The sequence below is a fragment of the Centroberyx affinis genome, unplaced genomic scaffold, assembly GCF_046629955.1.
Source record: "Centroberyx affinis isolate AG114_WGS23_722 - 3 ecotype Tasmania unplaced genomic scaffold, CSIRO-AGI_Caff_v1 ptg000686l_1, whole genome shotgun sequence".
NCBI classification, from domain to species: Eukaryota; Metazoa; Chordata; class Actinopteri; order Beryciformes; family Berycidae; genus Centroberyx; species Centroberyx affinis.
Window position 1 is genome coordinate 96,929 of NW_027279307.1, and position 27,966 is coordinate 124,894.

Genomic DNA, 27,966 nt, shown 5'->3' on the forward strand with positions numbered 1-27,966 from the left:
ACTGTGTCACCATGTCACCATGTCCCCAGCTGCTTTTGTGTTTGCTCATTGATGATTTTGCTGTAACACTACACATCTGACACATCCTTCTGTCATGCCCTGGGGCATCCTGGGTAATTAGAAAACCCACCTGTCAGCATAGTGGTAGCTCATACAAACTCAAATTTAGACACATCAAATGAGAAATGTTGGCCATTGCTCAAACATAACAAAAGCCCAAAGCATGGCACATAAATATTAACTTTATTTAGACAGTGCATCAAGATAGAGAATTCCTTTACCATTTGATTTGTAAGGGGAAGGGAGATGGAGAAGTTTGCTATCTTGTATCAGATGCTTTCCCTCCAAGAGATTTACATGTTTGTATGAGTGCAAAGCCATGCATTTGTTCAGTGTCACACTTCTGAAATGCTGCCCAACTTTTGTCTGACTGCCTACCTTAAGAGTCTCTGAGCTTCCTTAAAAAATTCCTGTCATTCTCGTCAGTGCGTGCAACCGGATGAATAAGAAACCATAGCGAAGGAGGGCGGTTTCAAATGTTTGCTTGTGACACATCCATTTTAAGAGCTTGTGCAAATTGAGAGTACCATACAAACACATTGTGTATCTTGTTTCTTCCCTTTCACTGAACTACCTCTCTTTCTCTCACTCTCCCCCTCCCTCTCACTCTCTGCACTAGCTGGTGGCATTTGTAGGCAGCTAATGATATTTGTGTCTTATTAATGGCTGCTGATGAGCTGAAATGGTAGACTCTTGAGAAGCTTTATTTACTTGCCTTTAATACTGACCCGTCAGCTTGACTTATGACACTGCCATATGGGCAGTCTGTACAGGGGACAAGTCTGGCTCACATTGACGTCACATCCTTGCTCCCCACCTCGCCCCTTAGTAAATTTGGAGCGTCCGATCGCCATATTGAATTCAGTATTATTAGGAATTTTATTCCTATATTTGTGTGAGACAGAGGGATCAGAGCACAGGGTCTGTTTCAATAATAGGACCAAAAGAATACTGGGTTTAGTTATACAAACATTTCTCAGGGTCAGAGCTGCTCTGGAGGCAGAAATAATCTTACTGGTCGAGTTAAACCTCAATGGCTGGAGTCAAAGAACCACAGTTTGTCAGTGTGCAAGTTAGCTAACTGGTTAAATTGAATGGCAAACAGAACTCTGGTCAAAATATAAATTCAAAATGGCAATGTCTTTTTTTCTATTAATTCATGACCATGGCATTCATGATCTTGCAATGTTACCTAGAGAGTTATAGGCTAGTATGGCCGGTTTGATCTTGGAAGGTCAGCTAGGCTAACTAGCTAACCTAGATAACTGAAGTTGGATAAGTTTGGCCAGACAGTATACAGGCAAAGCGATAAGTCTCACTTCTGACTTAACTACAGTTAGGTAGACTAGACTACTTATTTTTTGGCTGGGAGTCAATGAGTGTCTCACATTCAGACTGATATCTTTTTTTTTTCTGAGAGAGGCTTATTTGATTTAGGCAAAACAGCGTAAGCTACAGATAGCAGTGTGAGATCTATGTCTTTAAATTAGTAAAAAAAACAAAAACAACTTTGTTTAGCAGGTGCCCCCATTTCATGAGGTGAAATTTGATATTAGTAATGAAAATTAATGAGGTTTCTTAATTAATTATTAATATTGTAATTTTAGACAGTTGTACAGTGAGGGGGGAATTCTCCGGCCCTATGCATTTACACTTGGAATAGCATGTGCAGTATCTTCCTTCCTTTTCCGTTATCTTTGGTTTGGCTAGATTGCATTTTTTTCAGTTATTAGCAAGAATGCCAGGCTTCATAATATTAGCTCCTATCTCTCTTACCCCTTGCCTTTTTCACTAGGCTTCAGCCAAATGTTAATTGAAAAACTGTGTTTTTGGCACTGCCCATTGAGGTCAACTTAACCAATGAGATCATTTCTGCCTCAGGAGCAACTGAGAACTAACTGCCAATTGATACAATCGTGAATGTTGGAAAATTGGGAAATTACAACAATGTTTTTCTCAAATCATTACGATTAATAATCATGATCACAAAATATAACAAAATATTAACAAATTAATCCAGATTGTTATTTATAAGGCTGGTGTTTTTTAATGCATTGCTTACTGTCAACAAATCCTATGAAAATAACAAAATCAGCAATGATTTTGTTTTGCCAACAAGTCTCGTCCATGTAGCCGGTGCCCAATGCAGCCATGTCCCAGCAGCCATAGAACACCATTGTATTAAAAAAACGATTAAAAACATGTCAAAGAGCCATGCCGTTGCTCTGGGCAGCATATTTCATCATCGTGATGCACCGGGCCAGCCAACTTTTTCCTCAAACAACTTAATAAGCCGGCTGTAAACACTTTGCGATCTCAGGAAAGTAGTTCCATAGCACAGAAAATAGTCCCCGGCGTAATGAAGAATTTGTTCCCATTTGAATTTGATTTGGTAATAACTACAACAGCCTGACTTTTTGTGGTAACAGTTATCGATTTTTAAAATTGAAACTATATCTTTGTGAGCTGTATTTCAAGGTTTTTAGCTTACAATTGGAGCCAATGACTTCCAGGTTGACGGCTAAAAACGGTACGTGGGAAGTCAGAAAGTAACGGGAGTAGAGCAAACACATTGTTGATTTTGTTATTTTTATAGGATTTGTTGACGGGAAGAAATGCATTAAAAAACACCAGCCTTATCCTTTAAGATGTATTCCTGCAGCCTGAATGTAGAAGTGAGGAGAGCCTTTTGACTGTATTGTGTCAGTGAAAAGCAATTAAAAAATGTGCTTTCTGTAAAAAGAACCCAATCGCTTCTAACTCATGGCATGCTAAGGACATCAATAAAATAACAAGAATTTATGAAAATGTAGCCTACATTTGACATCTCACTTATGACCTGTATGTATGATAAGTGCATGCATCGTAAATGTGTGAAAACTGATCAGAGTTTGGAATGGTGCCAGCGGCTGTAATGAACTGCTGACATGGCTGCCACGTCTTGTTAACATATGTCGAAAGATTTAGGTGCACTGCTGGATGCACGTTGCTGTGTGGGATGGCTGGAGAACCGAGTCACAGATGGCTCTATCTGTTTTTCACCGTTGGGACAGCAGGATGGCGTAGCGTAGGGGTTCTCAAACATTTTCATGTCAAGGACCCCCAAGGGACCAATATGAGAAGGCTTTTGTTGTTGTAGATTTAGAACTGAAATGTATAACTCTATACTGTAGGTGGGGAGATAACAGTGGTGAGAGTGAAACTTGATGATGATCAGAATATTCATTTTTCTGCATCTCTAATTGGAGTTATTTCTGGTAAATTAAACAATGGGGAAGTTATGCTATTCCTCATTTTGTCGGGACCCCCTGGAACCTCCTCAAGGACCCCTGGGGGGGCCCAGACCCCACTTTGAGAACCAAAACTGCCGTTCAACCAGAGGAAATGGGTTCAAGGCTCAGTTTCGACAAGCACCTGCCTTGCTGAAGTGTCCTTGAGCAAGACACTGAATCCCTACCAGCTCCAGGGAAGCTGCTTTGTAGCTGAGCCTGACCTCTGACCTGCCTGTGGAGGCGGGTGAGAGAAAAATACCCTACAGGGATCAATTCATCTATCTGTGCCCAAGTAACCTATATTTTAAATAGCTGTTGAATAGGTCAATACCTTAGTGGCGATGTCCGGAGACATTTCTCAAGGCAGACAAATCTCAGGTCAGATGTTTCAAGCTGGGCACAGAGACTGTAGGAACAACACCAAGATTATCTTTGTCCTGACATTAGCTGTCTCTGAAAATCTGAAATGTTAAATTGGATTTATTTTCAATATAATTTTACAATCTGTCTGGCATCAGTTGTGCATCAGGATAATGGAAAAACCCAGACTTTCCCCAGTATTTGTTTAAATGTGAAATTGAATCTCAATAGTTGTCAATTATTTTTGTCTTGCATTTTCAGTGAAGCTTTGAGGCTATGCTGTGGCAACCCAGTTATCCGCTCATATGTAGCAGACATGCTGTTAACCAGATCTAGGTCTGACAGTATTTGCAAATAATAATCATTGCAAATAGTAGTGTTTGCATGGAGTAGCAGATGGGTATGATTTACCACATCGGAAAATTCAGTTTTAGGGAAGTGGTCACCTAGACACATGACACATGAATGAACATGTACTGTATATGTGAATATGAAACATAAGTCAATACTGTTACACATCCTGTGTGTGTGAGTGTATGCAGTATTTGAGCATGTGTGCGCTTTTGTATCTTTGCCGCCTTGACAGTGATGTGCGTGCTGTTTGTGTGTGTGTGTGTATTTGTGAGAGACAGAGAGAGTCGGTGTGTGTGTGTGTGTGTGAGGGAGTGTGAGAATGTGTGAGAAAGCAAGAGATGGCTGGGGAGAGTGAGAAATCTTGAGCAGTCTGCAGGTCAAAAGAGGCCACCTCAGCCCCCGTGTCCCTCTTGGCTCCCCAGAGTCGCATGTCAGACTCTTCATATCCTACCATCTTAATTCCACGCCGTCTCTGCCCCTGCCCGCCCGCTCCCTCCCACAGCCCGTATACTCTTACACTGAATCTGACTCCTCATCCAAGATGGGGATGGGAGTCAGACGGAGGGTAGTGGAGGGGGGCCCGCACCTCGTCCCAGGTGGAGAGCTCAATCTGTGGGCTGAAGGGCCGCCATGAAGCATCTCTGCTGGTGCTGGAGCCTCAAGCCCATGGGGGGAAAAAAGTCTGACACAATTCAGGCTACTTTGTTTCCGCTTATCGGCTCCATCTGTGGGACCAAACAACTACAGGGCTTTTTCACACTGCAGTTAATTACTGCTGCCCTGTTAGTACAGGACAAATGAGCAGACTTATTGCCCTTGTTTGTTAAATATTTAGATTTTAATAAGAGGGGATTTTAATAAGGGGACAAATGGAGAAATGTTTTCTTAACCAGAATCTGTGCAAAAACCAGAGTGCAGTGTATTTCTTGTGAAAAGAAAGATCCTTCAAAAATGTAAGTTCTCTAAAAAGATTTTTTGACAATAGTTAAAGTTATATAATTCTAGAATCGTCGTGAGGTTTAAGTGTATGATCTAGAAATATGATATAAGGCTGTGATAATCCCAAAAAGATAGTCAGCCACAATGGTCCATGAAAGGAGGGAGTAACTCAACTTTACACTCCATCAGTTCATACTTATTATACATAATATACCACAAGTATTGGTATCTTATTTCATATCTTGGAACATGTTTGTGTCCGTTTGATTCTACTGCAAGGAGAAGAACCATTCTTTGGAAATCTTAGTAGACCTAATGCGTTAATCAAGAATATAGAGTGCTGTCACGCCACTGATCCAAGGTGTTATGAATATGAGCGAAACTAATTTTACTTCCGCTGTCACTTCAATATCCGTCACACTCGCACACCAAGCCATCAAAGGGATTGAAGAGAAGCAAGCAAACCTGCCAGGAGACGTTGACGTTGACCCGATACTTCCACGCACAGACGCTCTTCCCTGCCATTTTAAACTCCCATCATACAGACCTCTCACCCAGAATGCATTGTGGCCAGGGAGCCGGGCTGTATCGATTTAGTTGTATAAACACGAGGACCGCATGCCACGGGGGAACAGGTGCGTGCGTGCTGGCACAAAGGAAGTCCCCAATAAGTCACCGCAAACACCAGACACACCACACACTCCTTCCTGCCTGCCTTTGCTGTCACCCAGTTCCCACACTTCACAGTGAGCAGTCGGGCTTTTTGTGAAAATGAAGACAGAGCCTTCATAATGACATGCATATATTGTGCAGAAAAAAAACACTAGATGCAATTTTGAAGTGTTGGCAGTCACTTTAAAGTAACCAGCTGACAGACTGCTGCTTTTGTTGTGAGATTCTTTTGAACCAAACTGTTGCCCTCTGTGACAGCATGCGCGCATTTGTGCGTTTGCGAGAGTGAATTACTGTACCCCTGCTTTGCTATTTGTGTATGCACGCTGTGTGTGTGTACTCACATCTGTGTGTGTGTGTGTGTGCACAAGGGAGACCTCTGCCATTGTTGAGCTTTTACAAGATAAGCCACATCCTGACAACTGGGAGCCCGATGGTTTAAAAATAACCCTGTGCTTTCCAATTTTATCGTCTTTCGGGACTACTTCTGCCGGCTGTTTTGATTTTGCGTGCGTCCCCCTGGAATGCGGGGGGTCACCAACGGCCACTTCCCGTCACGTGGTTCCCCATTGTGGCGCTCACAACTGTCCCAAACACACCCAAATTATGACACCTGGGAGGAAAAGAGTGTGCTTCTCTATTTCTGAATTGCACACCAGGGCCCAGTATTTCAAACGTGATCTGACAGGATTATCCTGGTCGGATTGGATTAAATCTAGATCTGATCTGAAAACTGGGTATTTCAACACAGATCAGGAGAATCCTGATCCTGAAGATCAGGGTTTCAGCTCTGGTAATCCAATCCTCCCTTGAATCCAGATAAAAGGCTGATTTGGGTATTTCAAAAGTTAAGTCAGATATCTGGATCAACTTGATACCAAAATTTCAGGATCATTTGAATCCCACCTCAGAGGTGGATTTGACTTGGACTGACAAACTCTCAGCTCATACTTCTCCTAGATATTGTTACTCAAGATGTTCGTTACACTTAAGTGTTAGTGTTGTACTTCTAACAAGTAATTTAAGTAATATCAAAAAATTTAAAGCATAGTAAAAATTTTGACCACACTGTAAAACTGCTGTAAATAAAATTACAATTATTTCTCAAATTCTAGTTCACCAAACATTGTAACTTGCATGTACCAAAACAGAGAAAGACAAAGGGATGCAGGGTCCAAACAAAGTTTTATTCCAACAAAGACATGATATCATCACCAGCATTAGGCTACTGTAGCATTCTGAACCTTCTGAACAAACCTTGTAGTTAATACTCAAACTGTGTTGCGTTGTGTTTTCTAAGCACTGAGCAGGTCTGTACACAATGCAGCCTGCTTATACTGTAAATCTGCCGTGTTGCAAATGACGTGACGCTAATGATAGCCGCTAATGATAGCCCGCTAGCTGCTTAACACACAAGTCAATGGAGCCGCGTTAGCTCCCGTTAGCACGGCCGCGTCTCAATTAGAGATCGCCACGGCCTGCTTTTAATAAGGTGACAATTCAAATAGTTGGCTTGCATGATGTGTTGGTTGCCGTTCGTATGGTATTAAAACCGCTACACAATAGACGACGGTTAACTTACACTTTTGACGTGAAAGTCGGCTCTGTGCTACTCCTTTCATGAAGTAGTCCGCCATGTTTCAGATCCCGGAGGCGGAGACTTGAGATTGGGAAATCCGTATCCGGCCAGGTAGGGATCACAGTGATCCACCCTGCCTGTGTTTTGAAATACTCAGATAAAGTCAGCAGGATCACCGTGATCCATGACTGAGAAAAGGAGGATTTCATTATCCGGATTATTCTGATCCAGATTACAAGTTTTGAAATACTGGGCCCAGGTGGCCCTGCCTGAATGCTGTCGGGGGATGACAGTGCTGTTTTTCTTTTTTATCTTTTCTGCTACAGGCTTCAGAAGATAAGTCGTTTCATGAAGGGTTCTGTACACGCGCAGAACAGAATTAGGGCACTAGTATGGAAAAAATTGACAAAAAAGAGATGAACATCACAGAGTTGTTTATAACAGTAAGCTGGTATCATTTCTGACATCTCTGCAAACCAGAGAATGAAAAAGAGTCAAACTTGGACTCACAATAGGATGTGCACGCACGCGTGTGTGTGTGTGTGTGTGTGTATGTAAAACACAAGTAAAGTATTTGAGTTGTGCTCCTGTTTAAGTAACCAAACAGCCAAATAGATATGCAAACGATAGACTATGTAAACTGCCCTGGTGAGCTAAGCAAATACATTATGTAACTTGTGCTAAAGCATCAGATGCTTTTTACAGTGGACAGATGGACATTGCTGAAATATGACTGATCTGAAAGAGCCTCATTGTGTGGATAATGTTGCACATTTTCTGGCATTGATACACATTTTCATAGTGTCAACATATCATCCCAGAGAAAGGAAACTAATAATGATTGACATATTTGCCCTGGTTATTAGGTTATTGGGAGGAGCACTTCAATAATAGCTGGGCGCTTTGTGTTCGTTGGTTTGTTTGTCATGCACAGTGCTTAGGGGATGATGGTACTGTGTGTGCTGTTTAGGCCGCATGGAGCCCTTACAGCCATGCAGAAGAGAAATATAGCGTGCGCTCGTAAACCAGGCAGTATGGTAGAAGTCACACAATCCTGAGCCAGCTCTGCATTGGTGCGCGGTACATTCACATACCAGGAAGTAGCTTGGTGATTTTCGACCAGTCGTGACTAAGTCAACACATTAACTAAATATTATGTTCTGCAATGAGGCCTCTTAGTTACCACACTGTGCTTCCACAGCACTTTGGTGTTAACAGGTGGAGGTTTTAAAGTCAACATAGTTTCACTCACTCCAATCATCCCACCCCACCTCTCCACTTGAGCGCTCTTGTTTACACCAAAACAAACAATTGCTGTGTTATCCAAGCTACTGTATAATTCACTTTTGCATTAATATTATTGTAAGGCTTAGTCCAATCACAACCTTTTGCCAATGCTGGTTTCTCCATTTGACATGGACATCCTCCCCAGTGTCCTCTCATCCAAACTTAGCCCGGGCTCAGGTCCAATCAAATGTCTCCCATTTGCCTCTTGATTGCCAAGTGGCAACTCTATAGCTAACGTGTCAAGTCTTGCTTCAGTAAACAGATCCTACATCAAAAAACACACAAAATGTCACACTGTATATACTGTACATGTTCATGGATAGGCTTTTTTTTGTTTTACTTTTTTTTCCTACGTAAAATAATTGTTTAGTTACTCTCAATTTGTAAGAGTAATGAAATTGTGTAATTTTCTAATAAAATCATGTTGATGTTTTTTGCATTAGAAAAAACTGAAATACTTTGACATGAGATTATGTATAGGACTTTCTTTTGTATTAGCATTCAGAAATCAAATATTTTGGAACATAAGAATACTTCAGAAAAGTATATTTCATTTCTCACCACTAGTATATTATATTTTAATTTCACATATTGAGTATTTGATTTGATCTTATGCATTTTGTTTACCCAAAGAATACGCAAAGAAAGAGCATCTGTCACTTTGCAAACTTAACAAAAGCAGGAACAATCATTACTGCTTTTATAGATTCTCAACATTACATCAATGACTTAATAACTGTCACTTGTTTGCGTTCTCTGAGACTGTTTTCTGTTGCGTTTTCCATCGTCCTGATAGCCCTTCTGATAGAGAAACGCTGCTCACAGGCAGCAGCGACTAAGATTGTGTGGTACGAGTGTTTGAGTGTGTGTTGGTGTCTTCCTATTGTTTGGGTGAAGCTGTCTCCGCCTCGGCCTCTGTGCCGCTTCGTCACTGTGTTTTGTCTGAAACAGCTGCTAAGCTGGGAGCATCGTGGGACTGGACCAGGCCTTGGTACTGGTCTCTTCACACAAGCTGTTGTAGGTTTTCAGCTCAGCACCATTGTTTCTCTCCATGTGTTTGTATCTAGAGTGGGTGTTTGTGTGTTTATGAACGTGTAAACCCTTTATGTGTGTAAGTTCGTTAACTAAAACTTGTGTGTTAGTATTAATGTCTGTGATTTTGAGTGTGTATGTGAGAGAGTGTATCTGCATTTTGAGTGCTTGTGGGTGTGTTCGCTTGCCTGTGCATCTTTGTGAAGAATACCCTGGAAGCATGTTTGCTCATAGGAGCCACTGTTTCTTTGTGTGTATTTGCGTCTGTTATGTCTGTGAATAACCGTGTGTGTGTGCGTGCGTGTGTGTGTGTGAGTGTGTGACAGTTTGGCACCTGGCCAGCTCACACTGTCCACTGCTAGGAAGGCTGGAGATAATGGGCTCATTTCCCTGGGGGGCGGCTTTGGATCTGAATAAAACAAGGGGGGATGTGTGGGGATGTTCTGGGAATGACAACAGCACACGACACAGTCCAGATCGGATCGCAGAGGAATTCTCTTCCGCTGGAAACAGTGCTGTGCACCAAGTGATTCAAACTAGGCTAATTCACAAATAATAGACTTCAGTGAGTTAACCTAAAGGTGACATGAACATGATGAATTATGCTGGTTGCTCAAAACGGCGTGCTTGCTCCTGAAGCAGTAGGCATGTGATTATTGTTCACACAACCTAGGGATGCCTTTTCTCCTTTACCCGTTATCTCTAACCGTTTGTGTTTGTCCTGCGCAGACCCCTGTCTGATAGTGATGCCGCCATGCATGGGCGAGGACGACCGCTTCAGCCTGGAGGCCCTGCGCCACATCCACAAACAGCTGGACGATGACAACGACGGGGGCATAGAGGTCAACGAGAGCGTGGAGGTGAGCTTTACACACAGACATTTACATTTTTGGTATTTAGCTGACACTCTGGGGTTCAGTGTGTTGCTCAAGCACACATGACAAGACAAACATGTGACCCTTTGGTTACAGGACGGTTTCTCAAACCACTAGGTTTCAGGGTGTATGGAGACCAAGCACGACCACAACCACTCGCTCTATCGGAAGTCATTGCTTGTGGGCGTTTCACTGGGTGTCTTCTCGAGTCTACTATCGGAGCTAATTCTCCATTTTATTAATTTAATTTTGCCCAAATATAACCCATAATCACATCTATTTGGTTGTAATGGGATTATATTTATTTATTTAATCTTTATTTCACCAGGATGTCCCATTGAGAACAAGTTTGACTTTTACAAGGGGGACCTGGCCAAGAAGCAGCACCAATAATAAACACAAACACCACTTGAAATGTAAAACATAAAATGGAAATAAAACCTGCCAAGTGACACGTAATGTAGTGAGATTAAAAAAAACATTACAGCCTGAAACAAGAACAGCTTTCAGTGACAATGGCCATTAATTTCCTTTTTAAAACCAGCCAGTGACCTGAGCGACTCAAGTTTGAGAGTGACTGCAGCTCATTCCAGGACCAGGGACCAAAATAAAACAAACTCCTCTTGGCACCTTCTGTACCAACACTTGATACCTTGCTTGGATCTAAGATTGTGCCTTGTTTGTGTCAATAAAACTTTAGAATTAATGCACACAGGCGATTTGCCAAGGGTGGCCTTATAAATAGAATTATACCAGTGTTGCATCCTACGTGTAGCAAGTAATGTCCAACCAATCGAACTATAAAATATGCAATAATGGAGATACTATAACCTAGATTCCTCCATGTATTATTTAATTTGTCAATTTCTTTATAAGGTGACAGAGAGGTCATGTAATTCTGTAAATCCCATCATAGCTATAATAATTCTCTCGTCCATTTTCCATCTCAAGACGAAGTGGAACCAGGAACAAAAATGTAATGAATTTGAGACCCATGTTTTTTGCCTGAATGTGATTGGTTTTTGTGCTGCAAGCATCACGCTCATTTACATAATATTAAACTTTTTCTACTGTTTTTTCATTGCTGGCCTGTTCGCGTTGCCACCTGTCCCGTCATGCCATGCGCACCCGGTTACTTGCTTCTCACAGACAGTGACTGGAGGCAAACTGTTTGCCTCGTGAAATCGCATCTGGGGTGCAATTGGTATCACTGCCAAGACAGTGTGTTGTGCACACATACAAACACAGACTCACATGGCAAGGCAGGTGAATCAGTGTGGGATAAATGGAAGTCAGGTATATTATCTAACAGTTTTTTTGCTGTTGTTGGCCTGTAAATCTTTGAAGTGTTGACATAAGCACACTTGCTGTCACCTCTGAAAGTGCACCACCAAATACAAAGAAATATCCAGCGAGTAAGAGACTGTAGCATGGCCAGCTTTGTTAGCTGTCATTAAAGTATAACATTAATTCTTAATATTAAACAGTCAGTCTTCAGTGGTGACAGTCAGTTTTGTGTCAGCATTCCAAACATAGTGACATGTCGACAGAAGCACAAAATTGATGTTTAGCAATATGAAAAAACCTTATGTTGATGTTATTTCTTGTGATGCTGAGAGTGCAAGTCCCAAACTGTTGCATCTTTATGCTACATTTACTGTTTTCCTTGGATTTCAGTTTCCTGACACACGCGCATACACACATGACCATCTCGTCCTTGTCATTATACAACTGTTAGCCGAGCACAAATGCCTTCAAGTGAGGCTTTGTGCCTTTTTAGCTGAACTAAAAGCGTTTACAGGCCCTTAAAGCTGCTGCAAAATCTTTGCTAGTGATCAAATAAATTTAAATGGCTCCGTTACAATTAGAGAATGGCAATAGTGACAGTGGTAGTGTGTGTGTGTGTGTGTGTGGGAGCGAGGTGTTGATGGGGGTCTAGGGAAAAAAGAGAGAGAAGGGATGGTTTTCTGTGAGTGATTGACAGGGGTTAGGATGGACATTTGAGAGCACTCTGACCTGCCGCGCCCTGAGTGTCTCTTGGTAATCAACGACCTCTTACATTCAAAAAGAAACCACTCAGTACCGTGGTCACATTCTGTGTGTGTGTGTGTGTGTGTGTGTGTGTGTGTGTGTTGGCAGGAGTCATTTTTAACTGGCTGAGCAGTGCTGGTGTGAGAAACAGTTATACCCTGCGGCCCTGTGGTGGAGCCTCAGTAGGTCTGGAGGCTTTATGCTTATGGGCCCCGTGTAAAGACCCTGTTGGAACTGGACCCTGGCCCATGTTAAGGAGATATGTGTGTGTGTGTCTGTCTGCCTGTGTCAGGAGTTAGTGATTGTGCGTGTGTGTGTGTATGTACTGTACAAGAGTGAACGTGTGTGTGTGAGGGATGCAGAGCACCCTACCCTGGTTCTGCCCTTTGCTTTATAAGGGCAATGAGACGTGTCCATTTCTATAGCCAGCAGAAAGCTGAAGTTGTTTTTGGCCGGCGCTCATTACTGAGGATTTCCAAGCTTCTTCTCGAGGCTCAGCCGGCGGGTGGCGGGCGGGACAGGCTTCCGTGACATGATGGATGGATGCTCATTTCGCCAAATTAGCAGCCGTCTATCGGTTAGTTTTATGCCAGAAGAACACTGTCTTGTGACCAAGAGCGCAGGACTGCACTGTGCCGTTGTCTATAATTGGATTTACATGGCCACATTTACTATGATATGAAGTGAAAAGACTTTTTTTCTGGTCTGACTCAGTTCTTTGCTGTGGTTGTGAGACACGGGGTTGTAGTGATTATGATCGAGGATTTTGTTAGTCCAAAAAACCTCAACGCTTCCAACTTCGCAACTGTTTTGGAAAATTGTTGCCACTCAACAGTCTCTCGTTTCCTCAGTAACTAATAATATGACACGCCCAAACTTTTTATTAAATTTCTCCTAAATAACCCCTAAATTTGCTGTTGAGATACAGGGCCTCAGGGCCTAGAAGATAATGCCATCAAATGAGCAAACTGCTTTGACTTTTCTTTTGCTATCTCAAGATTGAGGATTGTTAGCTGTCTAGCTGGAACACATTCACCTTCATTTGCATATCTTCATACCCAGATTTCCCCATATTTGTCAGAACTGGGTTCTTTAACAGTAATGCAGTGTTGGGCTTTGCAATGATTGGTTCTCTCCTGGACTGCCTGAACCCAAAAGCATATCTCTTAACATTCATGGTTAATTATAGGAAAGTCATATGTCATATCAGTTTTACAATGTACTATGTAAACTGTTAATAAAGTGATACTCTAGCCAAGAGCATCGGTTTCAGCTATTTGTGCATTTTGGTGAGGAGGTCATGATATTGAAAATAGAAGAATAAATGCAGACAAGAGATTGAACTTCTGGAAAAAAAAAAAACGTAAATCATGCTTTCCTTGGTTCAGGAAAGAACTTTGTTTTTACAAACTTATTTTTTCAATAGATTTATGACATTTCTGCTACTGTAGAAAGTGACATAAAAGAGGGTACAGTGAAAGGGGATGAAACATGGACATGCAGAAAAAAACATGGTATGTCCTGCCAAACTTTTGCATGTTTTTTTCTGGTGAAGTCAATTTTGACAAACTTGATACTTGAACTCAGTACTTGTTGTAACAAACACTGCTAACTGTCAATGGCATCACAGTCTCAGTGTCAGTCTCTCTTCCTGGCAGTTGAAAGGAGTGAGTTATGGGACCTGAGTGGGTGAGGTGTCGGCCCGCATCTGGCCTGTGGGGACAAGGTCCTCACCCCCTCTGCCCCTCTGCCCCCTGGCTGAAACCTTACACCCAGCCAGCACCACCACAATGTGACAACGATCCCTGGCTCTTCCTCCTTCTCCTTCTCTTCTGCCACACACCCCAACCTTGGAATCCCCCCCCCCCCCATCCCAAAATTTGAGACAAGGACTATGGCGATGGTCTTATTTCTAATGTTATAGCCATGGTCGGCAAGATCCAGTTTTTCATGCCGTGCGTTTCGGAGATCCCTTGCAGTTCCGGTGCGTTAAGATGACATGCTGCCTTGTTGTCACATGGAGGCAGTGGAGATATACGGTGACAATGACACCAGTGGCGGAGAGGTGGCTACTGGCTTATGTTCACCTCTGTTGGTCCGCGGAGCGTGTTGAGTGGTGAAAGGGAACGATTTACGACTCTGACCTTGTATCAGACTCGAAAAACCTGTCGGTAGGGGCCAATTTGATGGGGGATGGCTTCCTTCTATGACCACAAAAAAGTGCGTTGTGTTCTCATTTGCTGACTGATTTTGAAGGCATTTCTGCTTTATTAGATAGCACATGGTGAATTAAGAGATATAGCATGTAACAGAGGTCATGGGCCAGACTTGAATGATGACACATGCCTGAAAACTTGCGGTATACGACAATTCAGCTCTCCACATCCCCCATGAAGAAAAAACCCACCAGGATTGGACAGTAATTGCAGTCTTTGTTCAGCCAATCCTGGATAGAGGCTCTTCAGCACCGTCTTCTCTCCTCCAGTTTAATATCCCACTTGGTAATAGTGACCCATCATTTCCCTAACATGATCAGTCTAGGCTACACATTTTGATATTGAAATAAAATTTAAAATGTGGTTGTCAGGCTTAAACCTCACAGGCAAATTGCCTTGTCAACAGCTCATCCAAATGCACTGCAAGGTAACATTTGTTTTACCTTCAAACTCACCTTGTAACTTCCCAGCATGTTGCAGTCTACGTCACCACACGCAGATAAAACATACACTCTCACACACACACAAACACACACACACACAGAGGAGATAATTTACTGAGGGCATGACAGCTCGATGACTCATTGACATGTCGCTGCTGCACTAGTCACAACAGTGACTGGATCCATGGGTGCTCAGACCTCCGAAAAATCACTGTTGCCCTCTGGTCCCTCCTGTCCCACCCCACCTCATCAACACACATTCTGACACACACACACACACACACACACACACACACACACTCCATTCCCCAACCGTCATTCACCAAGTATTCATACAAGGCCAGAACAAATTAACAGTTGTATTTATTCTGAAATAATAAGAATAATATTCTGAAAAATTAGGCTGTTGAAGGATGTTGAATTATCTTGGTAGATAAAGCAAATTCTCCATTGCTAGATTAATTAATAATATAATATTCTTAAATATTTTATATTTAGATATGTTAAATTTTTTATTTTTGTTGTATGTTTTTTATTTATATACCTTATTTTTATTTTATTTTTTACTCCTTATATAACTGTATTTTAACCCAGAAGTGCTCAATATATAGGCATACAGGATTTTTCCAGCTATGGAGAGAATCATTTAGGCACTTCTGTTGCTGCTGCCATTAAGACTGAGATGCAGGTCAAAGTACATCAAAACTCTTGAGTTTTTCTTAAATCCATACCTTGGTCTTTTAGGAATGACTAATAGGATTTTTTAGAGAGTAGGTGAGCTTTGAATAGAACTGTCATTTCCTCTGCCTCTGCTTCCTTATTTGTCCTCTTACCCACACACTTGTGAAATATTGCTGGTATTGACTGGGATTGGAGATATGGGTGAATTGCTTTATTCAAAATGTAATGCATTTCAGATTGGCTGCTTACAAATTGTCAGCAAATCCTAATAGTTGAGTGGTGAGGCAGCGAGAGTAAACAAGGATGTGCTAAAAGAAAAGGCATGACTTGACTCATTACAGAACAAACATTCAGTGTGTATTAGAGAGCCGCAGCAAGACGTTAAGCAAATCTATAGTGAAGCAATTGATGGAATTTTGTTCAGAATCCTTTAGAATTTAATGTAATTTGAACAGCGTTGTCATCTACCATTGAGATTATATAATATTTGAAGTTATGTAAACTGATTTATTTATAATCAGCGCCCAGAGGTAGTCAAGTGATGAAACCTGCTGCCTCTGGAGCCACATCATTGCCCCTGCTGGCATGGGATCAAATCCTTTCCTGAGTCTCCCCTTTCCTATCTGCTTTCTCTACTTTCCATGTGTCTAAAAAAATAAAAAGGTGAGTGGACTACCCACTTTCCTTAAAAAAAAAAAAGTATATTTCATAATATCAACAACACAATGCCTTTTTACCCTTCAATCCGTATAATTCTAAGTAATCACTTTTTTTTTTTTTTTTTTTTTTTTACAGTTTTTCAAAGGCATCTGTAATTTGATTACTGCGGGCAATTTTTTTTATTTTTTATTTTTCGGTAATCTAATTGCTGTAATCCATTTAAAGATAATCCTCTCTTTTACTTCCATGGCTCTGGGCGTCGTCGGGGGTTTGAGTGACGTTCGGGTGTCTGTTGCCGGGGACGGTCGCCGGGGACGGCAGGTGCAGGTCCTCGGGGTGCTGTGCTGCGCGCTGCCAGCCTGCCAAGGAGACGCTCTGTCGGATCGGGTTGCATCACTTTGAAATTGCAAGAACCCAACCCACGTCACAGCAGGGGGTGGCGGTGGTGGTGGTGCTGTTCTCTGTGTGCGTGCGTGCATGAATGTGTGTGTGTGTGTGTGTATGTGTGTGTGTGTACTCTATTAGTTCTTGACAGCCCATGCATAACATCTTGGGGAAAAAATAGGTGTGCGTGTGTGTGTTCTACATCTATGCAAACACACTGTATATGTCTGTGGAACAGTGGAAAGTTGAGGAGGCTGTATCTATAGATAGGGGGAACGTTCTAGAATGTGTTTGTGTTGACTAGTCTGGGAACGTTCTTAAGGGAACATTCTAGAAGGCGTTCTGGAAGGTGTTTGCGTTGACTAGTCTGGGAAAGTTCTGGAAGGTGTTTGTGTTGACTAGTGTGGGAAAGTTCTAGAAGGTGTTTGTGTTCTAGAAGGTGTTTGTGTTCTAGAAGGTGTTTGTGTTGACGTCCCCCTCGGCGGACCGGTCCAAATGTTTTTACTGAGCGCCCTGCCGCTTGGAACCAGAGCCGGAGGATGGCCGGCCATGTGTCGTCTTTTCAGGCCGCAGCAGATTTTTCAGAGTGTGTGTGTGTGTGTGTGGGTGTGAGGAGAGAGAGAATCTTGTGTGCGTGTGTATGTGTGTGTGTGTGAGCATATATTTGTGCATTCAAGTCAAACAGTGCAAACTTTGAAGATAGATCCTTATTAGATGCACATAGCTTGATAAAACCCAGAGTTCATGTCAGAAAGTCCATGAATGGAGTCATGAAAAAGCTATTTATAACTTTGTAACAACTGAACCCATTGTACTGCTCTCAGTGAAAAACCTTACCACCTCTTTGATCTTGTGCAGATCTGGGCAAAGTAAAAGGCCTCGCTAAATCCATTTTGAATGCTTGAAAAAGCACGAGGAGCATCTCCTGTTGCGAGTGATGATTCCACGTTTGAGACTGCCCAAATCTCTAGTGTGATAAATTGAGCATATTTCAAGTTGTTCACATACTTGAAATCATATCCAAGTGTTTTTTCACAAATCTCTAATGAAAGATTAATAACAATTAAACAAACAAATGACAAGCCATGTTGATATACGTGCCAATTTTATGTTTGTCTTGGTAATACTTTTGAGGTTTAAAAGCAAAATCATCACTTTGGGTAATGATGATTAGTGAGTGATGAATTGAATAACTTCCAATAAATTAGATGATTAGAAGATATGGAAAGGCAGATCGATAGAGAGAGACAAAGAGACGGAGTGAGAGAGAGATACAGTAGATATCACAGGAGAATAGATTCACAGTAGGCTGTTGGAGAGTGCAATGGCTCATGGGAAGAGGCGCCGACCTCAGTCCCCCCCATCTGGAATCTGACATGAACAAATACGTCTTTGTTTGCCACTGTGTCTGTCTGTCTGTCTGTCTGTCTGTCTGTCTGTCTGTCTGTCTGTCTGTCTATCTATATCTGAGCATGTGTCATACCCTGTCTGTGCCTAGGGTTGGTGTGTGTGTGTGTGTGTGTGTGTGCGTGTGTGTGTGTGTTTGAGTCTCATTGTATGTAGGGACTATGTGTAAGTATTATTATTCTGTTTCCCAGGCCGATGTCCCGAGGGAGAGTTGAGGCTCTCCAGCACAATGTCCTATATTCACAGGACTCAGCAAGTTGTTACCCAGCTAAAGACGTGTTTACTCTTATCATTATGGTGTAAAAAAAATTATACAATCTCAGACCATTTCATCAGTTCTCCAGTAGGACAGCCCACATTTCAGCCAAAACCCTGAATACCCCTTTTGCTTTTCAGCAGGCCGTCTGTGAAATTTCAATAGGCTGCCCAGCATGGCCGCACTTATCACAGCTATCATGCCATCTAAACTCTAAACCACAGAAGCCACATGGCACCGACACAAAGACCTATCTTTATGTTACCAACTCACCACTTATTTTATTTTATACGCCTCTATAAAGCTTTACAAAGCTCTCTCTGACCGTTATGCAAAGCTGCTGTGCCAGTCCGCCCTCGAGTAGAAGTCTCATGATGAAGAAAGCGTGGAGGCAACTAATTACTTAACTCTCATTACTGTAATTGAGCAGCTTTTTTGTGTACTTGTACTTTTTGGAGTACTTTTTGAAGTCAGTCATTGTACTTTTACTCAAGTATTATACTTAGATACTTTGTAAATAACATGGATTACCACATCCTTAAGCATTGCATTAGAATCCAACTGTCAATCTGCATTAAACCTGCACCAGCTCAAATGTATCCATAATTGTAGCTTAGATAACATTAGCTAAAAAGCCTTCCATCCAGATACAGTGTTACTGGTTTGTCTCGTTGCTGTCTAGCTAGTTTGCGAGCTTTACAAGCCAGTTGGACAGCTAGTAGGAAAAGAGACATCCATGTAGTAATGTTATTAGTGAATAGTGAAGATGGACACTTTCATGTTTTTAAATCAAAAATCAAATTATTTATTAAAATTACGGGTGCAGGTTTCATTTCAACTCTGGACCAAACACTGGACAGCAGGTCACATTGACATCCTATGGGCGCAGCGGTAACCTAAACCCTCTCCTTTTATTGATGGGTCCATGTCCCTGTTTCCCCCCGAATCTACACCTATGTTTAGAATGCTCAACGCGGTCTATTAAAACATGAAATATCAACAGGGCATTTATAGAAAGTCAATAAATCAAAGTTGATAGCACAGTTGCGGGTGGAGAGATTCATGCTCCTCCATAGCAAAGTGCATAACCTGCATCAACCTGCGTTTTGTGTGGGCTACTACACACTCGCTATGAACTTTGCACACAGCAGCTTTTTAGGGTGATTGAGGGAAAAGAAGGGGGTTGATGAGAGGGGGGAAGTGAATGGGTAAATAAATGGGTTAGGGAAAGATGCAGTTGAAGAGTTAGGGAAGCAATAAATAAGCAATAAATATTTTCCTCTGCCTTGAACTGTTCGGATCCACAGGTCTGAAAACACTGAGCATGTTGCTGAAGAGGGTCTATACAGAAACCAGAACTAACACATCCCTAAATTTGTGTTGATTCATGCTTTGTTGCTTTGTTTGCTTCATTTTGTATGTTTTTTTGCGGGTTTTTTTCAATTTAAAGAACCTGCTATGCTGCTTGAACTCTGTTGATCTGTGTCCTCTCGTCCTTTTTCCATTGCATGGGAAAGTAACAATGTAACAATGTCTGTTTTTTCTTAAAGTAACTGAGCATCTATTACTCTTGAGTACTTTAAATGAATTGCTCTTTACTTTTACTTTAGTAGATTATTATACCAGTAGTCTTGCTTGTACTGGAGTAAAATCTCCACAAAGTAACAGTCCTTCTATTTGAGCTTGATTTCTTTTGGTCCTCTTTCCACCCCTACAAATCACACACTTGTTGGCATGTTTGGAATAGTCTGCTGGAAAGCCGGAAAGTTCAGATTTCATTTAATTTCTAGCTGCTTGCTCTTTGCGCATAGCTGCTAGCTGCTTTTATGCATATTTGATTATGTAGATAAACAGCTGAGGCAATCACCCAACAAAATTACTCACTGCAAGCACAGATATCCTGCTATAATTTTGAGTTGCAGTGCTTGCTTTCAGAATGGCATTGAATACTGTATTGCAATAATACAACATGATAATTATTTTTTCAAACGCAGGTAGGATGTACTAATTAGACAGGGTTATGGTGTGTACAGTCTGTGCCAAGGCCACACACATATAAACAGTGTTCCAAAAGTAGCACTTTGAAAGGTTTGGTATTCAGCCATTACCCGTTTCCTTGGAAATGCTGGTGGCGTACTAGCAATTCATTGGCTGGTTTGATTGCTATGGCTTTCTCTGCTGGAGCAGTTAGTTCTAAGTTACCAAAGGAGGACATCCGGAAACTGAAAACACACACACACACACACACACACACACACACACACACACACACACACACACACACACACACACACACACACACACACACACACACACACACACACACACACACACACACACACGCAGGTGGAAGCGGTGCCTCCTCCATGGGTCTCTTTCTCCTTCTTTTCAAAGTCCCTAAAAGGAAGAAAGGAGAGGGAAGAGAAAGAGTATGTGTGTGTGATCCAAAGCAAGACTTTTAGGCAAAAGCCAACTCTCTGCAGCCCTTTCTGTCAAAACCACACACACACACACACACACACACACACACGCACACACACACACAGCCTTCTATAATTCCCCCAGAGTGCTGAATGAAACCTGGTTAAAAGGCTCATTCAGAATGTAGTGAGCTAACCCCAAATATATCTGAAGTGATGTCTGAAAAGTCTGTAAACTTCAATTCAATGTCTCTTCCTCTCCTAGTTTATCATAGAGGACATGAAGCAGCAGCAAACTAACAAACATAGCAACCTGCACCGCGAAGACCAGCACATCACTGTGGAGGAGCTGTGGAAGGGCTGGAAGACCTCCGAAGGTATGGAGGGAGAAGCCAACTGTCTTTGCACCGATGTCACCAACACAAATTCCTATACAATTACTGTACTGTATGAAGTGATTCTAATTAAGGAGAAAGGGAAAGATGGAGAGAGGGAAGGAGAAAGAGGGATGCGGTGGCTAGAGCAAGAGAAGGAAGAATGACAAGGGAGGAGAAGAAAAAATCCATTTGAAAACACTGTTAAAAACAAACTCTGATGTGCCTTGCATTTCTTGGTCCATTTTGTTGTTTGATGATGTATTTTTCTTATTCCCACAGGTAATTAGCTAAATGTAGACAATGTTTATGTCACATTGAGATATTTCCAGCAGCTACAATGGAGTTTAATAGCAGAACATTTTACAACTATCTAAAACATCAACAGTAACTTCGATCAGGTTTTGGTGTCAGTCCCTCAGAATCAAAGAGCAAGAGCTTCAACAATCACACAGAGAGAAATCCATTGTAGAAGAGGAAGAGATACAGATTTATCCACCCACAGTAGCCTCAATAGACCAGAATGCAATGCAGCTACAAGACGTTTTGAGTAAGGGTAGCGATCCTCACTTTTTCTTGACTGGAGAAATTCACTCTCTTGCTGTTACTATTCTGTCAATATCACAATCACGATTGCTCTCTCCACCTACATGAACTGAATGCAACAAGTTCAGGCATACTCTCTAGGGGTTGTCAGAAGGCATTGTGGGAAAAGTAGGAAGTCACTAACTGATGTAGAATTATGTTTATGTCTCCCGCCTAGCCATTGTTGTTTTAATCCCTTGCACTCCTTATTATTGGCTGGTTGTCCTGGATGCTGGCTATATAAAAAATATGCTTATTCTACTGTTAGACTTGTTGTGAGTTGCTCTGGATAAGAGCATCAGCTAAATGCTTGAAATGTAATGTAATGACACCCCCCCCCCCTCTCTCTCTCTCTCCCTCTCTCCCTCTCTCACCCTCAACTCCCCCACCCCTCCACCCATCAGTCCACAACTGGACCATGGACGATGCGGTGCAGTGGCTGAAAGAGTCGGTGGAGCTGCCGCAATATGAGAAAAACTTCAGGGACTTCCGGGTCACAGGGAACACCCTACCTCGGTTAGCACCTCCCTATTCTTATTATCAGCATTATTTAAAAGGGATAAGTAGAAGAATGAAAGATGACACATAATGCATAATAATTGCACTGCACTTTTCTGGTAAACGGTTACAAGTGCTTTCCTCTAATTAGGATATTCCACTGATTTCTTGCTTTGCCACTGGTGACTTATGAAATGGGTTTATGAACGATAACATTGTTATGGTCCTCGCTATAACACCCAAAGGCCCCTTTTGTTTTCATTATACTGGTTAATGCTGCCCACTGCTGGTCATAAAAGGCATCACAGGGGAAAAAGGATGGAAATTACAACCAATATGGGGGAAAAACACACATACACACACACCGTCCACTCCCTCACTACTGCTATTGTCTTCAGTGTCTTAGTCTCTTCATGGTTGTCACAGAAAAGATTACAGTCTTGTTGATTTCCACACTATAACCTCCTGTTGAGGATATGCTTATAATTTCTTTCACGGCCAAATCAGTTAAGTTTTGTGGTTGATTTTCCATGAATGTTTTCAACTTTAAAACTTACCTGCAGAGTGGTTTGTCAGGTCTTGATGGCTGTGTTTTTTAACAGCATATAAAAAGATATTCAGCACTATTCAAAACTCCGACCCACAGCACCTTGAAGATGAAATCATTAACGAAGTAAAGTGAGTGGGTGACGTGCAGAAGAAGCTCGGAGATGGGTGGGACAGTTGGGGAATGTGACTCACTGCTAACTGCACATATGGCATGACTAGATGGAGAGATGTCAGTGGGGGGGGAGGAGAGGGGACAGGGTGAGAGAGGGGTGGTCCAGTGAGGGGTGTCGCGTTACGCCCACTCTGCCGACGGGCGCTGACTCATGAGGTGATGTCACAGCGCGGGGGGTTCGGTTTCCACAGGCTGCCATGTTGTCTGATCCGCTTAAGATGGTGGTGGTATGCAGACGCCCGCGTGGGAAGAAAAAGCCAGGAGGGGACGGTGGTGTCACAAAGTTCAAATCAGGGATAGCAGCACACATGCCCAGTGAGAATTATCTGGCATCGGAGTAATCTTCTTCATACTTTATGGCCAAAATAGGCAGCTGAGTGTGCATCGTACCCCGTATTGTGGCCTCCTGTCACGATATAAATGCCTGTTTGTGTAAGCATGCACAGCAAATATGTCTCTATCATGCAGAGGCTGGTATTGACAGACAGACACACCCATGTGTGCGTACACACACATACAGACAATGGTATTCCTGTGCTTCCTGTACCGATATGTGGTTTTGAAGGCTGATACCAACATTTTTAGATATTTTTAGATAGCTAATATCTTTACATTCGACCATTTTCATGCTGAAAACAATTACAAGTATTCCCTCAGATTTTTATTCTTATCAAGGTGGAAAAGCCTCTGAAACAGCAATTAAACCATCATGGGACACTAAAACTCTCCATTGAAACCCAGACTGATGATTTTAGGTGGACTAGCAGCTCCTTAAGGCAGGATGACTTACCATATCTTTTCAATGGCAGGGGAAACTCTGGGATACATTCACCCTTTAAATGACAAATTAATTTGCCAAAAAAGCCATTAACACGAACACTAATCCATACACACACGCACGCACACACACAAATATCACGCCCATTGGATGCAGAAACATTCCAAATCTGACTGTGTAGCAAGTTACATTTTTTCATGTGCAATAAACATTCCTAGTATTCACTGTTGATTTTTATTTTTGTCCACATTTCAGAATAGCGGCCAATGAACCGTCGTTTATGTCAATGCAGTTGAAGATTTTAGACCAGCGGCATAAACAAAAACTCAACCTAAAGGCACTAGACGCAGTGCTTTTTGGCCCTCCTCTACGTAAGTATTTACAATTCACTTCAACACCAAAAAAAGTGTAACTTCTGTACTGTAATCAAAGACCATCACTATTCATTAAAGGGAAATACCAATGAACATCAGCTTTGACATAAATTATGCCCATGCTCTGTTGAGTTTTGCTGCCAAAAACAGAAGAAGCATTAAATCTCCGGCAGAAAATAATATCCAGCTCCAGCGTTAGTTCAGTTTCTCATTTGTCTATAAACAGGGGAATCTTTCTGAAATGAAATGTTTATTCACGAAAGCCACCTGTCTTCTCCCACTCTGCTGTTCTCCCCTCCCCTGCCTCCTTCCCTCCGCAGGTCCGCAGCATAACTGGATGAAAGACTTCATCCTGATGGTTTCCATAGTGATCGGAGTTGGGGGCTGCTGGTTTGCCTATGTGCAGAACAAGTCCAGCAAGGTGCACATCTCCCAGATGATGAAGGATCTGGAGAGTCTGCAAAACGCTGAGCAGAGCCTCATGGATCTGCAGAGCCGGTGAGAGATGGAGGGAGATGCACAGGATTTATGCAGAGCTTAAGCTTTAGGGAAGAAAAATGTGAAAGTGGGCTACACCCTATATCCCACTCAAGGGATATAGAGTGTAAAATCATTGGTGCTGAAACACTTTCTGCATGTTTTTGTTGACCTATTGATAGATATGTCAGTCCTCCCTGATTTAGCAGTGGTTCTTAGGTTCCTGACATATTAAAACTAGGGAAGCTGTGTACTGCTACAAATTTAATGTACAAATATACAGTATATAGATATAAAATTAGTTGGGGAAATGAATTTAACTGTATATAGTTGTTAAATCTCAGTTTGCCTCACCAAAACTTTGCCTCACCATGTGCATAGATTGTTTGAACCACTGTTTTACTATTGATCGAGCATTTTTCTAAACTTACATCTCACACATTATTTTCTGAACTATTCCCACCCAACCTTGTCTCTTTCCTCTCGTCTCCCAGGCTGGAAAAGGCCCAGGAGGAGAACCGCACGGTGGCGGTGGAGAAGCAGAACCTGGAGCAGAAGATGAGGGACGAGATCTTCGGGGCCAAAAAGGAGGCTCACCGGCTTCGCGAGCTGCGGCAGGGGGCTGAATGTGAGCTCAGCCGGCTCAAATACGCAGAGGAGGAACTGGTGCAGGTAGGAATTACCAGTAGAGGGCAGTGCTGACTGCTTTCTGACCCGGACACAGACTCCTCATTCCCTACAGGAAAATGCAAATGCAGGACAAAGGCAGCAGGGTGGGATGTTGATTGGGGAGAGAGTCCCTCAGCTGGAGAGTCCAGGTTCAAGTTCAAGCCCTCATGTCAGCAAGCATCTGCCCTGCTCAGGTGCTTTTAAGCAAGACACCGAATCCCTACCAGCTCCAATGGCACTGCTCTGTAATTGAACCTGACCTTTGACCTCCCTGTGGAGACTAGAAAGTGAAAGAGAAATTCCTTTTGGGGATCAATGCAGTATCGCAAGAAAGCGGACAAAGCGGTCAAAAGTTTGGACACACACATTTTTCTTTATTTTTACTCTTTTCCACATTTTAGAATAATAGTAAAGACATCAAAACTGTGAAATAACACAAATAGGATTATGTAGTGACCAAAACAAACCCCATTGACTGTTGATTTTTATGGTCTGCGTAAGTTCTGTTTCCATGGAGACATTAGGAATTCTTCTGTCAGTGTATACAGGGATATTTATGATCAGGATATGAAGATGCATGTAAACATCTTCTCCTAAAGTTGACCTTAATGAGGATAGGAGATAGTATCTGGAATATTATGTGCATGTAAACACATTCATTGCTGTTGTTGAATCACCGAGAGATTAAATGATTAATTGAACATTTTTGTTTTACATCAGATTTTCTTTTCTTGCACAAAATATCTCATTTGCACACCCACAAGATTGCCACCATTTCCCTTCACATAAAACATACAGTGCCGATATATCTACGAGTTCCTCTTGGTAATGAGGTTTCCACTCTGAGAGAAGTTCTATAAAAATGTCAGAGTGTGTGCCAGGGTTTCCGCTCGGTACATTTCTAAACGACTAATTCAGAATGTGAACAGCGACTGCAATTCATTTGCTGTTGATAGAGCGTTCACTCTCAGTTATTTGTCAATAAATTGGATAGGTCAGGCGTCTTATGGGAAATGTTTTTCAGTGTATTAATGTTGAAGAGAATCTGCTGCCTGTGTTGGCTGAATTGGCCGTGAATGGAACCGAACCCTGACACGTGCGTCTCCGTGCAGGTGCGCATGGCTCTGAAGCGAGCGGAGAAGGAGATGCAGTCGGACTGGTCGGTGCCCGAGGCGCTCCAGATGTGGCTCCAGCTCACCCACGAGGTGGAGGTGCAGTACTACAACATCAAGAAGCAGAGCGCCGAGCTCCAGCTGTGCGTCGCCAAGGACGAGGTAACTTCCTTTGGGGTAGGAGTTTAAGTTTAAGCACGAAGCGTCGATGCTCTTACCCAGAGCAACTTGCAGTGAATGAGCCTGTCGGGCTGACAGTGTCTTGGACAGGAGACGGGCTGTTGTGGGGATTGAACCTGTGAGCTTTTGGTTGCAGGATGGTCTCAGTACCCACTAGGCCACCCTGCAAGCACTTGGCGTGTGATTTGTTTTGGGGGTTTTTTCACAGTTAACTAACTCTTTTTTACTGGAATCACATCAGTTGCCAGTGTTGAGAAGGTGTTTAATATATAGATTTGTGCCAGCAGAGATTGTATTTGAATTGCATAAATTTGAATTTGTTATGCTCATATTGAACCGCCGATTTAAAAAAAATAATAATTTAATGCAATGGCTTGAAAAGCAAGAGATTTATTATTGAATTTAACTTAACTAAAGTACAGCTGCCTCCTCAAAGGCTGCCAACAGCCATTAACCACTACTGAGCTAGCGGCTCGCTAGGCCACATATTCATGTGTTAGACTACAGTCAATTGTAGCTTGATTCATCAAGTTGATATGATGTTCAGTAACATAAAACAAATGACATGATTTACAAGTCTTGCTTATGGTTGGTTAAGTGAAAAGTGGGGCGGACCCACTGTTGGCAGCCTTTGAAGAGGCAGCAGTTCTCCAGTTTACACTCAGGGAACAAAACTCCCTTGGGCCCAGATCTCAGGAAGCCGAATCTGTATTGAGAAAACTAAAAAATTTAAGTTAATTTCAATAATAATCACATTAAATTTGGGATTCAATTGCATTGCAGTCAATTTCAACAAATGCCTAACAAATTTTTGATTTCATATTTTTGAATTCAACAGTTCAATATCAGTATTAAAATGTATAATGTATATGTATATATAATGTATATATACAATTCCACAATTTCTGCTGGCACTAATCTCTTTCCATAATTAACTGCAAAACTTCAGCCGAATTGAGTTCTCCTCCAAACTTACACGGGAAGACAATTAATGCTTCCATTTTTCTAATTTGCTTCTCTTAATGATGTGGCCAAATTATGTTTTAATTGCATTGCTTGGTTGTTGCATTTGCGACTTGCAGCTGGAAGGAGTCCTCATTTCCAAACTCGATTAACTCAGATCACAGGCTGAAGCATGAAATGTTCTCCTCAAAGTACAAATTCACATCAAACCTTCAAGACAGGTTCATTGATGACTAACAGCATGGATTGTTTGACTGATTAATGAGTTGACATCAGCCTCATTGCCATTTTCTTTCAGTTAAGAGAA

The 27,966-nt window shown here is 42.0% G+C and overlaps 1 protein-coding gene across 2 annotated transcripts in view; it reads left to right on the plus strand.

Annotated features, from left to right (window-relative positions):
* Positions 1-27,966, plus strand: part of stim2b (stromal interaction molecule 2b) — a 46,435-nt gene that overhangs the window by 11,946 nt on the left and 6,523 nt on the right. For both annotated transcript variants that reach the window (XM_071519312.1, XM_071519314.1), the window contains exons 2-8: positions 10,285-10,415; positions 21,194-21,305; positions 22,292-22,403; positions 24,140-24,255; positions 24,579-24,756; positions 25,230-25,407; positions 26,517-26,678. In XM_071519312.1, the coding sequence (XP_071375413.1) occupies positions 10,285-10,415; positions 21,194-21,305; positions 22,292-22,403; positions 24,140-24,255; positions 24,579-24,756; positions 25,230-25,407; positions 26,517-26,678 (989 nt within the window). The remainder of the gene's footprint in view (positions 1-10,284; positions 10,416-21,193; positions 21,306-22,291; positions 22,404-24,139; positions 24,256-24,578; positions 24,757-25,229; positions 25,408-26,516; positions 26,679-27,966) is intronic.